Source organism: Macrosteles quadrilineatus, unplaced genomic scaffold, assembly GCF_028750875.1.
Source record: "Macrosteles quadrilineatus isolate MER2022 unplaced genomic scaffold, UCM_ALF_1.0 Scaffold_1__1_contigs__length_201487025, whole genome shotgun sequence".
NCBI classification, from domain to species: Eukaryota; Metazoa; Arthropoda; class Insecta; order Hemiptera; family Cicadellidae; genus Macrosteles; species Macrosteles quadrilineatus.
This window is the reverse complement of record NW_026542594.1, coordinates 12,007,722-12,022,836: the sequence shown is the minus strand read 5'-3', so window position 1 is coordinate 12,022,836 and position 15,115 is coordinate 12,007,722. Positions and strand designations below refer to the sequence as shown.

Below are 15,115 nucleotides of genomic sequence, written 5' to 3'. Positions count from 1 at the left end.
TGTATCCACTTGAATAAAACTTTGAATTCAAAAGGTAATTCGGGTATTTCTGTGATTAGCCCACGAATACTAGAAAAGACCCGGTATGGATTATAAATATAAACAAATGATGTTTAAAAAAATAGAACAACACCCCATTGCTCTGTAAGGTACCAAATTTTGAGGGGGGTAAAAACGTACTATGAATAAATGAACACCAGAACTTACCCGATTTTTAACCACAATAGCCTACTCCGAGGCCTATGTGTTGGCCATAGCTTGGGCTATGGGCCAAAGAACGTAGGCCTATTTTTATTCACAGTGAAGTACACAAACACATCCACAACTACATATTTTTCATAATAGCACTTCGTTTCACATAATAAAGTTAAACCGACCGATTTTACAGATATTTAACGCCGCCGACGACATAACCCCAAACTGGTGTTCATTTGTTTGACCAACGACAGACGACAACTAGACCGGCTCAACAGGTGAATTTCCAATCAGCTGTTGGCTAGTTCTCAAACTCACCACCAGAGCGATTAAGCCTCGACCGAGGAAATCATGATTTGAGCCGGACAAGGATTATTCGCTGTTCAACCGTCGACTTGTTCACGAGAAGCTCTGACGACTGTACGATATTATTACGAAGGTTAGCTACTATATTAGTTAGGCCCCTTTTTACGTTTTACGTTGTTTCTGTTTTACCTTACGCATACTTAACTTATTATACCTTTTCGTTTTCTTAATATTCCGTTTCGAATTATCTAAATTTAATATCTTAACTTGAGTCTTGACCCGCCAGTTCCTGCCTGCCAGTGACTAGCGGTGGCTATCGTTTATTTAATTACCATTAATTAGTTTCGAAATTACGATTTCTCCGTTCGCTTAACAAATAATTATCACGTCTAAAATTATATCTCGTTTTCACCGTTTTAATACCCCGAGACTTGTCGTCTATGTTCTAAACCCCGTCTTTGGCGGGTGAAAGAATCAAGTCTTGGGAGCAGCTGATTTGAACAATCAAACAGCTACGAATATTAATATTAAATCTATTTTAAACAACATCACGATAAATTCTCCGTCCAATTATATTAATTAGGCCCCGAAGACTCTGTAGGAATTGTTTTGCCTTTTATTCGATATTAGATCAATTACCAACGTCTTCAACTAATTAGTTTAAAGTTCATTACGAGTATTTAAATCACATTGGCTTAAGATTGAATACTCGTCGGCCCTACAGAGTCATTCTAAAAGTTAGGCAAAATTCTCCAAAGCACTTTTACGAAGGCTGGGATGATATAGCTCCAACTGGGCGTCTGCAGGATTTCCTGAGCGCTTCTAGAGCTCTGAGCCTTCGATTAAATTTTAAATAAATTGATCAGTCAAAGCCGTGACAACTTCGTATCGACCCCTGGATTTTTCTCGGCTCCTTCTGAGCACTCCGGGGAAGAAATTTGAGTGTGGCCGGTTCTAGGGGTAGGCCTAGCCTGACTTGGTGAATACTAGTTTATTCCCCCCCTAGAATTTTGCGTCACAGCTCTAATAATTATGGTCCAAAAGTTATTGCAGCTTTTGTGATTTTCAACTATATACTATGACCGCTTCCCCATGATAAAGGATGTTAACAAGCTTATGGGAGAAAGTATGTTTCAGAATGCTGATACCGTTTATTTTTACATTTATTTTGTTATTTCTAATGTGTGATATTAAGTAATCGTCCGTGATATGAAATAAATTGAATCACGTATATTGACGCTTTCAATTGGCTGAAGGCCACTGAGGCAGAGCCCTGATGGAATTTCAAAATGTTTTGTTTTATGGCAAATTTACATGTCACGACCCATCCAACGACACCTTAAACTTGATGATCGGATGTGTAGAATAAGAATAAGAATAAGAATCGTTTATTGCCATAATAATACAGAAATGTACAGGGCAAAGTCACTAAAACTAAACAAATAAAATCAGACCCATAAAAATAAAGATACAAACTTCAAGAGGTACATACTATTTACATTTTAAAAACGAAGAAACACTGTAAAATTCCCTATCAACTAAATATTTCCTCAAACCATGCTTAAATTTTTTTGAATCATGTTCGCCCTTGATTGAATTGGGGAGAGAATTGAAAAGCTGGATACACATGGAGAATGACTGTTTTTTTATGAAAAGCGGTACGGGATTTTGGAATAGGTAGGTCAAATTTATTTCTAAGATTGAAGCTGTGGTGAGATGACTCGTGAAAATGAAACATTGTTGAATTCTTTTTTAAGAATGACAAGGATTCAAAAATGAAAATTGATGGGAAGGTCAGCATATTATTTCTACGAAAAACGGATCTACAAGACTCTCTGTATTTTAAGTTGAAGATTAATCTGATTGCTCTTTTTTGCAGTTTGAATATTTTCTTAGTTTGGAGCTTGTCGTTACCCCAAACGGGCACACAATATGTAAGAAAAGGGTAAACAAGACCGTAATAAGATGTCAGAAGGACGCGTCTGTCTTGATAACAGGAGAGCCTACGAAGAAGGAAAGCACTCTAGTACTAAGCCTATTGTGAATTTTGTCGTTATGGCTGTGAAACTTTAGATTGCTGTCAATAATTACTCCCAAATATGTCACACTAGAAGATGAAACTATATTGATGTTGTCTACAGGTAAAATTAAAGATTCAGACGTGCTTGACGAATTCTGTCGTATACGAAAGTCTAAAAGTGACGTTTTCTGAGGATTAAGATGCAGAAAGTTCTCGGATAGCCATTGGAAGACAAAACTACTCTCAATAAATGTTTTGATCTCTAGCTGTGAATGATTTGGACTGGACACAATGAGGGAAGTATCATCAGCAAACAGTTGTAACTTAGAATTGGACACTACAGGAGGCAGATCATTGATAAACATTAAGAAAAGGACGGGCCCAAGAACAGACCCCTGTGGCACACCTGTACTTACAAAACGCTCATTGGAAATCTTGCTACACAAACAACCTAAAGAATCAATGTAAGGGACTTTAACAACTTGCCTCCGTCCCTTAACATATGAAGACATCCAGTCTAAAGCTACTCCGCGGATCCCCAATCTTTCTAGCTTATTCAGAAGTAGGCTGTGATGAACAACATCAAAGGCTTTTGTAAGGTCAAGGAATAAGCCGGAGACATAGTCCTTAGCGTCAAGAGAGTTGGAAATTTCGTTAACCAGGCTGAACACAGCATTTAGGGTGGAGTAACCTGTTCGGAATCCAAACTGATTTTGGTGGAGTATTTTGTTTTTTTCCAGGAATTTATTTAGTCTATTCAAAAAAATCTTCTCCATTACTTTGGAAAATGTTGAGAGAATAGAAATTGGCCTGAAGTTATTGCAGTCATGGCGGTTACCTTTATTCTTGTTTAATGGTTTGACTATTGAAAGTTTCAATGCTGCCAGAAATGTTCCACTCTGGAATGAACAATTTATTAGATAAGCTATAGGAGCGGCTAGCTCATCGGCACATTTCTTTAAGATTTTTGACGATATTTCATCCGTTCCTGAGGAATTACCAGGTTTTAGGGATTTAATAACATCTAGTACTTCCTTTATGTCAGTTGGATTGAGAAAAAGTGATGATAGGATTTTAACACCCTCTTTAGTACTATGCGCATTGGTATGCAGAAAGCTATATAGCTTTTAACTATTGGAAAGTGTTCCTCCAATACTAGTAAAAAATTCATTCATAGTATCCGCAACCAATTCTGGAGTATCCAGTAGTTGTCCATTAGAATCCAGAACCGACAACTTATTAAATGGCTTCTTCAATTTATCTGGCCTGAGGTCCTTTATTATGCTCCAAACTTCTTTTTGTATGTTATTACTGTTTGCTATTTTTTTAAGTACTGTATTTGCTTTCTGTAAACGTATTTTACTCCTAAACGCTTTTTTTTACATTTTTGTATGTTTTTTTAATAGGGTGTAAAGCATTGAGATCTTTTGAGAGAGTGTATAGAAAAATCATTTTTTCTCTGAATTTATTCAGCTCAGTATCTAGACATATTTTTGTTTTGGCCATACTTTCTTTTTGTTTACATCTTTTAATTGGCAAAGCAGTATTCAAATAGAACTGTATTGTGGATAGGAATCGGTCGAATTTTTCGTCTACGGAATCAACTTCAAGTAAATCTAGCCACTTTTCTCTACTCAAAAGATACTTAAATGTAGATATGTTTTCTTGATTAAACTTTCTTACCATTTTATATTTAATTGTAGTTTTATTCTCTGGACATTCTTTTATTTCATCAAGTTGGGCGTGATGATCTGAGATACTTGTTATTAGAACCGACGAATGGAATAAGTGTTCAGGGATATCAGTAAAAATGTTGTCAATTATGGTTCTAGAGCCTTGAAACTCTCGTGTAAAGGACTCAAGACTCAACTGTGTCTCAAAGACGGAATGACAACATCAGATCTATGAGTAGCTTTGCGGAGGGAAAATTTTTGTCGGTCAAGTCAATATTAAAGTCTCCTGCAACAACAAATAGGTTCTTATCCTTCAAGGAATCAAAACATGCTCGAATGTTACTTAAGAATTTTAGAATGTCGCTTTGTTTATTGCTTGGAGATCTATATATGTGTAGCAGTTTCAAAACAATAATCACAACATTTGGGTTGGCCAATTAAATATTTAAATTATGATGATGATGATGATTATGTGTATGTAGGTAAATGTATCCTTGACTAAACAATTTTCACAATGTGCAGTATATCGTATCTACATAGGTTAAAATAATATTACTGATTAATTTGAACCTTAATTACGCATCAAGCAGTTTCATTATACAGTGTGTAAATTAAGTCTTTAAACAAATCTGTATTTTCTAAATTGAAATAGATAGAAATATTATGTTTGTAGCATTGATTTCTAAATAAATCTATTGATCTGCAGAAGAATTGTATTAAGCTCTTATCGTTTCTAATAACATCCAAACACAGAAACCTTGCCTAAAATAGTACCTATCTTGACAAATTATTTGCAGCGGCCTATATTACGGACCGTAGCCCACTGGGTTGATTTCATTATTAAAAATAACACGACATTTTGGCTTTAAAAATGGCCCATTGAGTAAATAATATTTAAACAGCTACTGTCATGACAGAAAGGTCATGTTCCTTTTAAACTAGACAACATCATCCTTTATAAGATACGTTGATTAACAATGCATGTTTTAAACGTCAATATTTACGTGACAGCCAATTTACATTATTTTTGCTTTTTGGAAATGCCTCATTGCTATGTCGTTTGCATCATTTGTTGCCAATGAAGCCGCATGAACATATAAATGAGGAAGCCCCTAACAGTTCAAGAATAAATGCCAACTTCACTTCAAGTATATTCCACTACACCTAACATTCCGTAGAGAGATTATATTGACAACTTTATCTAATTTATAAGGCTAATGTATAAAACGTTAAAATATTGTAGTTCTGAGCAATGTACATACAAAACTCTTATTTTATTTATATAGATGATACTATAGGGGAGTATGTTTTATCTATGATACTAGCAAATTACAAAATACAGTAATAGTAGAAAGGGAAAAAACATCAGTTGTTTCAATAATTGAGCAATGATTACAGTGAATATTACGTGATATTACTCGATATAGGGGTACAATGGAAATAAACTGTACATTAATACTTTAAATTGAAATGGTGACTCAGAGAGTTAGATTGGCGTGATCTTGTAGTCTTGTTACTGACTAAAGCCGACATGTTCCTTATTACTATCCTGATGATTAAATTAGACCAATTCGTAAATTAAAAAGCAAAAATGTGGTTTGGATTCCACTATTAAACTATGTAGGTCCCTTAGTTGCCTTTGGGCAGTATGGACTATTTTAATTAACTAACAGTTTAACAGTCCTGTCTAAAGCACGGGTCACACTAGACTGGCATCAGCGGCGAATTGAAAGAAGCCGCTACTGTCAGCTTGATGTGACCATAAAATTCGCAGCTGGCACCGTCAGCCGGCGAGTACTTGTCAGCGGCTGGCGAAGTTGGACATGTTCAACTTTTGGTAGCGAGGCAGCGGCGAATAGAGGTCACGTGACAACTCGCACTCGCTGACGCCAGCGAGCAGCGTAGTCTGACCACTTTTTAGAAGCGTGACAGCGGCGACCAAAGATAATTTCCAACTTGGTTTAACAACACAAAAGGACAAAAGCAACTGTTTCAATTTTTTAATTAGAGGTTTAACTAATTTTAGTAATGCCTGGAATGTATGTGATAGTGACTGGAGACATTCGTAAAACATTTTTGTATGTTTCTGATTCTATTTTTAGTGCGTTTAAAAACGTGGCATTTTTAAAAAGTATTTTTAACTTATTTATAAATTATTTGTATCCATGGCCTGATCCACTAACGTCTCTTCTTGCGGTTAAGCATCTTTTAATAAAATTATTTCTCTTTCATACATCCTCAATTCAATATTAAGTAGTGCTGGATGAGGACCCAAAAAAGGACGAAATGGCGACAAGAACTGAGTTTTAAACTAGGCGATTAAAGTAGTATTTGTAGCATAGAAATTACTGAGCTTAGGTGGTCGGGGAAGCAGGTTAATGAATTGAGGTTTAGGTTAATGAAGATTTCTTTATTCCAAAACTAAACGTACAGTACTTGTGGGACGTTTCTTAAAAGAAGTTAAAACGTCAAATAAGCAGCTTACAGTGATTTGTTACAAAACCTCATAGCTGTTCTGTTCCTTCTCACACATCGTTAATATCACGATCACCAGCGGCTAACAAGCAGCCTAGTGTGACCCGTGGAAAAGCCGCTGCTTGGTGGTGCTGGTGCCAGCCGCTGATCACGAGCGGCTGCCGAGCAGCCTAGTGTGACCCGTGCTTAAGGGAAGTGATTGTTTTTTTTTTTTATCCATAGACAGGACTGTTAAACGTTAAACTGTTAATAAAAATAAAAATAGTCCATACTGCCAAAGGCAACTAAGGGACCTACAGTTTATAGTGGAATCCAAACCACATTTTTGCTTTGTAATTTACGAATTGGTCTAATTTAATCATTATTATCAGGTACTTTTATACATACGTGCAGCATCCAAATATAGAATCTTTGAGTTTTTCATTGAGTTGTCTTTGCTTTGATTGACCAATAGCATTTCACCGTAGCACAAAAATTCTTTTCTTTTCAAACCGTCAAATTTTGAATTCTTGAATCTATCTAAGCGAAACCGTCAAACCGAAAGAAAGAGGGAAAAACAAGAAACAAGGGCGGTTGTTTTCATTCATGTTTTGTTTTGTTCTATTTCTATTAGGTTTAGGACTAGGAGGTGGCTTGTGGCTTCTGGCTTGTTGAGTTGAAGTTCGTAGGAAGTGTTAAGAGAAACCGTATAACTATTCACATTATTTTTTTAAGTACTATTAGTTAAATAGGTATAAATCTGATTATACAAGAAGTATCCAGCAGGACGTAGCAATAGTAATGGTCATGGCGGTTTGAGTTATTGGATCATTCATCATCATGTCAGAGCAACATCGTGATGAAGGTAAGCCAAAAAGAACCTCAACCTGTTCAAAATAGACTGATGACTAGATTAAAATGATTTTACTCGTTTTACGCCTAATAAGGGGATTCTTTACCTAGGCCTAAATTGGAGCCTATCTGGTTACCTTTTAGCCAAGTTAAACTTTTTTTAACTTTTTACCGTTAGGCTAGGCCTACCTACTTTGACATTTATTGAACGTTGTTTTATTATCCTTACAGTATTTGTTCTAAGTCATTAGAATTGGTTTGCTAAATCATTCTCTTTAAATCATGCTCTGCCGTTGGTATGTATGGATAAATAAATAAACCCTGATTTTCCTGGTTTACGAAATGACTTAAACTCGATCTTTACTCATTAATTTAACTTAGGCCTAGGCCTAATTGGTTTTTGTTGGCATATACAGTAATCATTTAGACATTCTTCTAAATATCTTATTGGGTACACTTCCATATCTGTTGGCACAAACAACCGAATGAGTAATAGGCCTGTTGACAACTTGCAATTATTTGTGAATCAAGAGGTGGACTATTTATTATTTATTTATTATTTATTATTTACTTTGAATTGTAAGTGACTTAGCCTATTTCTTTTGCTTAATGGCCAAATAAATCATTGAATCATTGATTATTCAATTGCTTAATTCGATATATCGATCGATATTTTCATTTGGTTATTTGTGCCATCAGATGTGGAAGTGTAAGTTACCGGTAGGCTACCCATATTATAGTTGGCTTGACGTTAACTTAAAAGTTGTAGGCTAAACAAAAACTGGTCTAGGCTATACTGTTAACATGTTCAGTAAATTTTTTAGTTATCTCAATTTCACCAACATATGTTAACAACAGGCCTAACTTAATATGAAATTAGGGATGAGCATTGGTATTCTAGGTTTACTAAAAACTTGCAATGGCCTTCAGGGTTCAAGTGTAATTAACTTCTCTATATATAAATGTGAAATTCCGATCAACGCACAGGCCAAACCATAGCACCTAGAAGCATGAGATTTTGCATACACATTCTCCTCTTGTAGGCTATCGTAGGCAGACAATAAGAAGCAAATTTACAAAATTCCCAATGGGGCCCGCCCCACAGAAGGTCAAAGTTACCGTGGAGTTCATATAGGAAGAATAATTTGTTTTGGGTTTTTGTTTACATTTGTCTGCAATTTATTTAATGATCAGCTGTTAGAATAAAAATTAAGTTTACTAAGGTTATTTCGGACCATATAAACATCATAGGCCTAGTTGTGTGTCAGTGAAATTAACCTAATTTATTGTGGCATTTTAATATGATCAACTTCTAATATGTGTTATTAGTGTTGTAGAAAGTAGAATAGAACTTATTATTTTATAGCATTTTAATTTGTAATAACTTATGATACCGGTATAGGTAGTTCTGTTAATATTTTTGTAGTTATGGACACTGAGGATGTTATTGGTGAGTTCGTTCCACACAATATCATTCACATCCAGAGGAGATGGTGTGTGTTTATTTACTTCACTCTTATTCATAATTCACCTTACACACATACCTACACACACTAACTGTGCGCGAAGTAACTGTTGCACAGTAGGTCTATGTTGTGAGGAACTGGGACAACGTCTCAATCTTACCCCACGACAGGGACGGAAATAATTACCTTAATTCCAGGGAATCCTTTTATGAAATGTCTAAGCCGTTTACCTTTGGTGGGTTGTGTAAGCTGGTTGTGGCTTCACAACTATTTACATTTTATTTCGAGATTTATCGGAATGGTGAATTACCGTCTCCCCAGGCTATATGTCAAGTTTGGTGGTGAACGTTTTCCTGTGAAAATACTCAGATTTACACTATCCCTGTCTTGCGGGAAATCCCGTGAAAATACTCAGATTTACATAATCCCTGTCTAGCGGGCACTTCGACTTTTTAGAGCTTGAAAAGAGCCAGTTTCTCCCAATTGTCAGCCGATCGGACCGTAATCTCAACAAAATACATCAAGGCGTAAACGGCTTAACAGCTGCACAGATGAACAAAGGAAAAAGTAGGTGAAGAACGCAAGCAAAAGTATGAACAATCTTGAAAGACCAAAGATTCAATGGATGGTGAAAAATCTATCAGCAATGACATATAATAAGAAAATAGACTATGAAGGAAATAGCTTGGATGGGATAGCCACCATGACGTTCAAATGTAAGTACAGCGAGGCATTAAAATGAAAAGGAGAAAAACAGGGCATATGCTGCAATGATGGTAAAGTGCAACTACTATCTTTGCAGCACCTACCTGAACCATGCAGTCTGGTCATGGGCAACAATCCTGAGCATACCTACACACTTTATGGACCGGGTGAGCCAATATAATAGCTGCTTTAATATGACATTGTTTGGAGCAAAACATTTTGTAGCTGAATTGACTGAACGTTTTTGGCACTTAAACAATCATTTATTAAAAATGTCAACCAATTTGAAAGTTTCCGTTGCGAAGCACGGGTATTCCGCTAGTTGTGTTACAATGGATGAGTATTCATAACTTGGTATTTGTTTACTTACTTTATAGGGGCTTCTAAAGGATTTTGAAAAAAATGTTTTGTATTTGGCCTATTTTGAACACTACATTTGACACTTTTGGAGCAAACGCCTATTTCACCCTGAAAATCGCTTTTAAAAATCGCTAAAAGTGCTAAAAATCAGTGAGGGTTTTTCTTTAAATTTACTAGGCTATTACTTCTGACATTCACTTTTCCCCTCTGGAACTTTTTTGGCAATTTTTGTTTTGTGATATGAACATCCTGTATCTTTCTTAGAATTGGCTTCAAATCAAGAGGAGTGCAACATGGACAAATCGGAGAAAGAGACAAACGAATCAGCGTTTGAAGAAGAAACTCTTCAGATTACAGATGTTCACGTAAGTGTTACATTTATAAGTTAGTAGCATATTACATTAACCCTTTGAGTGTTGTGACGTCTTGCTCTGAGATGCTTCATTGTCATAGCTTTCAGAAGGGTTTAAGATGCAGTACAGTAGCATTTTTAGCATTTTGCTATACCCAACTTAAAAACTATCTTCTAAGCTACGTTGTTTTTGCAGGCTAAGTTATAACAAATTTGCTTCAAATAAAATTGAAGATGTAATGTTCAAACATGTTATATAACTAGTATTTTTTTTTTCATGCTTAAAGAATACTGTTTTTGCTACAGTTGTGTGAGTGTTTGTAGCATTTTTGCTAGAACAAATTTCATCCCAGCCTATACCCTGCTTAGACTGCCAAGCGTCTTGTAACGAGACAGCCAAGGTTGCACGAGAGATACCAGCCTCCTGGAACTAGTGCATCAGAAAATAACTTCTTATAGTACAGTCTAACCTTGGTATAACGAACCTCGATATAACGAATTCCTTGATATAACGAACTTTTTTAAATCCCCTAGAACTCTCCATAAGACACAATGTATATTTTACCTCTACATAACGAACAATCCATATCAACGACCTTGATTTAACGAATTTTTCATGATCCCGGCTAAAATAAGACACCTCAATATAACGAATTTATCATTGTCAGAACCTCTACATAGCGAATTTAACCTCTACTTAACGAATTGTCTGTGTCTCTCCCTCCATACAACGAACCCCCGACCACCATTATTGCTTTTGAAAAATCTGTTTCTTCATCAAATGAAATGGAAAGGTGACGTCAACGCTTGCGCTTTACATTTGTCTGCTCCGTTTTACACATCCCTGTCCGCTGTCGTCGTTGCATGCGCGCTATGTTTACAACTAACTGAGAACTGATTTCATTAACTGGGGACTGATGACGACGTAATGTGTAGTAAGCTGTGATTGGGTGATAAGTAAATATGGTGAATTGTACAATTTTTGGATGAAGAGAAACCTTAGAAAGAAAAAGAATAGAAGATCAAGGCAAAGAAAAAGAATAGCAACATCGTTATCTTAACATTCCTTTTACGAGTGTTTTTATTATCTTTAAGTTGGCTATGATTATACACTTGTATAACGACTTAGCCTATCTAATATTTTTATTATTTTCAATATGATTTGTACTAAGTTCATGATTATTACAGTACATTCCTCTATTGTGATTTAAAGCAGTACTGTAGCCTACCACCGGCCTATCACGAGCAGTAGCTTACAAAACTCTCTACTGTTTTGTTTTGTTCTTTACGTGGTTTATCGCTATGCAATAGGTACAGTGTTTGGCTAGGTTTTAGGTGGGTTAGAGTAAGCTGCGATTTTAAACTTACAGTTTGTAACCTGTACCAAGGTCAATGACTAGAAATGTCATGATTGCGCAATATTAAAGATCCCTCCCCTTTTAGTACCCCGGATAATCGAGGTTCTACTTTACAATGTAAACACTGTACACTGTAAAGTGTTGTAGCCTATGCTACTTTAATTGTGTTTTAATGAGGTCCAATCCCGACCTTTATAGACTGATGCTGGTTCTGAACCTCCACTTAGCGAAATTCCTGCAAACCTAACCTCTATATAACGAACCTCATTTTAACGAATTCCTCGGTATAACGAATATTCAGTTCGGTCCCTTCAGATTCGTTATACCGAGGTTGGACTGTAACTAGCTGGCCTGACAGACGTCATCCTGTCCTGTATGTGGTTTAATGTCAAATGCACGTTCATTTTCAAGATGAGCTCATTTCCATTGCTCAATCACGTCCTGGTTGAAGTTCGTTCGCTACGCTCACTCACCTCTAGGTTGTAGCTCGTTCGCTGCGCTCACTTGCCTTCAGGTTAGCTCATTTGCTACGCTAACTCGCCTCCCAGTTGAAGTTCGTTCGCTACGCTCAATCACCTTTTGGTTACAAATCAGCTGTTATATAATAACAAAAAAATAATAGTGCTGCACCCTGTTGGTAAACATATTAACATTTAATGCTATTGAACATCACAGAATCAAATTGTTTAGTTGAACCAGCTGTTAAGATTCTTTAATTCCATTTAAATATGAGTACAGTAGAACCCCTCATATCCGGCCTTAGTTTTACCGGTCCTCTGTTTATCCGGCCCCTTCCAGGAAGCCAATATCAAAATTTTTTTCCCACAGCTAACAGACGTTTAGATGCAAGCACTAGTCTTTGTGACTGCTCAAGTCATAAAATAAATTGTTCTCACTATTTATCTGTTTGCTTATACATTTATTTGCTGAGTCACTATACTCAGTTGAGCTAGTAGGCCTAACCTCTGATCAGTTGGTTGATTATTTCCAAAGTGGGTTTAAGTACAGTACAGTAGGAGTACATTAATTTTTGTATTTCACAAAATGGTTAAGAATGTTGAGTACAAATGCAAGTACCATTTAAGTCCTAATGATCTTTAAGTACAATTTATTGTCATTTTTACCTCCATTTAAGGGTCATTCTCACATAAAAAGACATTTCAAAATAAGAGAAAAAAAATAATAAAATAAAAAATATACAAAAATACTGGCTGGAGTTTGTTTACCAATACCTTTAAGAAACTATATCTAAAGCAGCAGAGCTGAATTTTATAATTTTCTATTTATTCTCTATTTTTTTTTATGTATCATAAAAAAAAAAGCGTCATTTCGGTCGCCGATGATCAATGGTAAAAAAAAATGTAAAAAAATAAAATAAATAACTCAATCAACCATATAAACGTATTTGGAATGTATTGAGGTTCTTAACTAATATAATGGATATTTGAATTAAAATAGTTAAATGACTTTAATTTCATAAATTTGGGCCAAACATTAAAAATTTAAGTCTTACAACAACCAAAAACTCAATAAGTCTGTAAAAAAAAGAACTTAGAGAGAACGTTTTACACCAAATATTAAAAGACTTCTGCAATTGTTAAACTGGATATTTTAATATTTTTTTAATTTTAATATTAAGGGGTATATTTCCACTAAATTATCGCCGACCGAAATGACGCGGCGGCGACCGAAATGACGTGGCGGCGATCGAAATGACGTGGTAGCGACGAAAATGATGCAACCGCGATCAAAATAAACTTTTTAGGGGTTTATCGTAAGAAATAAATATGGTCTATAGTAAAATAAACAATCTGTGATTTGATAGGACATTTATTTAACAAACAATACCATGAATATATGACATGAGAACATTGAAATCATTTGAATCGCTTTTAAACATTGAACTTGTATTTAAATTTGTAGTAAATTCTATCTCCCTTCATGATAATGTTCGGAGATGGTAAAACGGCAACAATTTGACTGATGTAAATCATGGAAATGTCTTTATTGTTGACATAAAACAAACTGTTGTCACATTCTACACTTTTCAGAAACATAACTTCAACTTCGTCATTGATTACGTTGCTTTGAGCTACAGCAAGATGTCGTTCAACCTTCTGTTTCTTTTTTGCTTTTCTGCTTTCAGTACCCAACTCAACTAAGACAAAGGTATTTATTTTGATACGACTTGTCGGTTGCAACAATTTGGTAGAATCGGTAGAACCTGATGTTGAACTTGTTCCTGGAAACGGGTTGTTGCTTCCTTCCGCGAAGTCATGGTCGTTAGTTGCACTTGTTCCTGGAAACGGGTTGTTACTTCCTTCCACAAAGTCTGGGTCGTCAGTTGAATTTTTTCCTCCAATCGGGCTGTTACATCCTTCCACGAAGTCAGGGTCGTCTGCGTCGTCATCAGAGTCAGAAGGATGTATGGACTTCCAATACGGCCTACGATCTATTTTGGGTTTTATAGGAAAGAATTCTTCGTCTGAGTCACTTAAAAATTCTTCAGCTAGCTTCACTAGAGGACGTTTCAGGTTAGTCTTCTTTTTAGGGTGGGTGATTTTGTTTGTCAATAAGTAATGGTCACAGCACTATAAAATCATCGGGCACTTTAAGCAAGAAATAGTTTTGTAAGACACTTCATCGTTACAGAATACGACCTGCCTTACTTTCATAATCCCTTTTATTGGTTCCACTTTTTCTTTGCTAAGTTTGAGTTTCATTTCTTCTACACATCTTCCTTACTTATTTCGAGCAGTTGGACTTTACTGTTTTTAATGTTGCCACGAAACTTGCTGCATCTTCTATATCTTCGCCATATGCTATCCGCTGGTCGGCCTCTCTCTTCAAACACCCTCCCACCCCATCCATCGGTCCTTTCCCATGTCCTGCCTCAGTATAATTCCAGGACATGAGCTTGACGTTTGGGAAAATGTCTGGAACCAAAGTCTTCATCAGGAACATGTTATTCTTGTTCCTATATTGGCTACTAGGTGAATCGCTGAAGAAGTGTACAGCTTCAGTTCTTGGATGTTCAATAGCTGATTGCATCAGAATTGGCTTCATATGAGCCCACACAGCGTGTGACTGGTGGTCCAAGTGGTCTGACGCTGTAGCAAATGATTTTGCTTCAACAGCTCTCTCCCCACGGAAATACATGACTCCAGTATTTAGGCAAATCTGTTTTTTTGATGCCCCAAAGTGGGCGGATTGAACTTCCTTATTATGTTTAGCAACATAATTCTCCGAAAAATCAATTCAGAATAAGAGTTCTTCATGACCCAAATTTTCAATCTTGTCTTTCAGCTGTTTTGCTTGGTGGTAGACATGAAAAATGTGTTCCTTGAAGTCAGTCAGTTTGGCATTGAAAACCT

The 15,115-nt window shown here is 36.1% G+C and overlaps 1 protein-coding gene across 1 annotated transcript in view; it reads left to right on the top strand.

The window, feature by feature from the left end:
* The first annotated feature begins 7,298 nt into the window (after nt 1-7,298).
* Nucleotides 7,299-15,115, top strand: part of LOC129004083 (protein PFC0760c-like) — a 55,934-nt gene continuing 48,117 nt past the window's right edge. The window contains exons 1-2 of the mRNA XM_054432477.1: nt 7,299-7,513; nt 10,296-10,396. Coding sequence (XP_054288452.1) covers nt 7,489-7,513; nt 10,296-10,396 — 126 coding nt within the window. The 5' untranslated portion in view covers nt 7,299-7,488. The remainder of the gene's footprint in view (nt 7,514-10,295; nt 10,397-15,115) is intronic.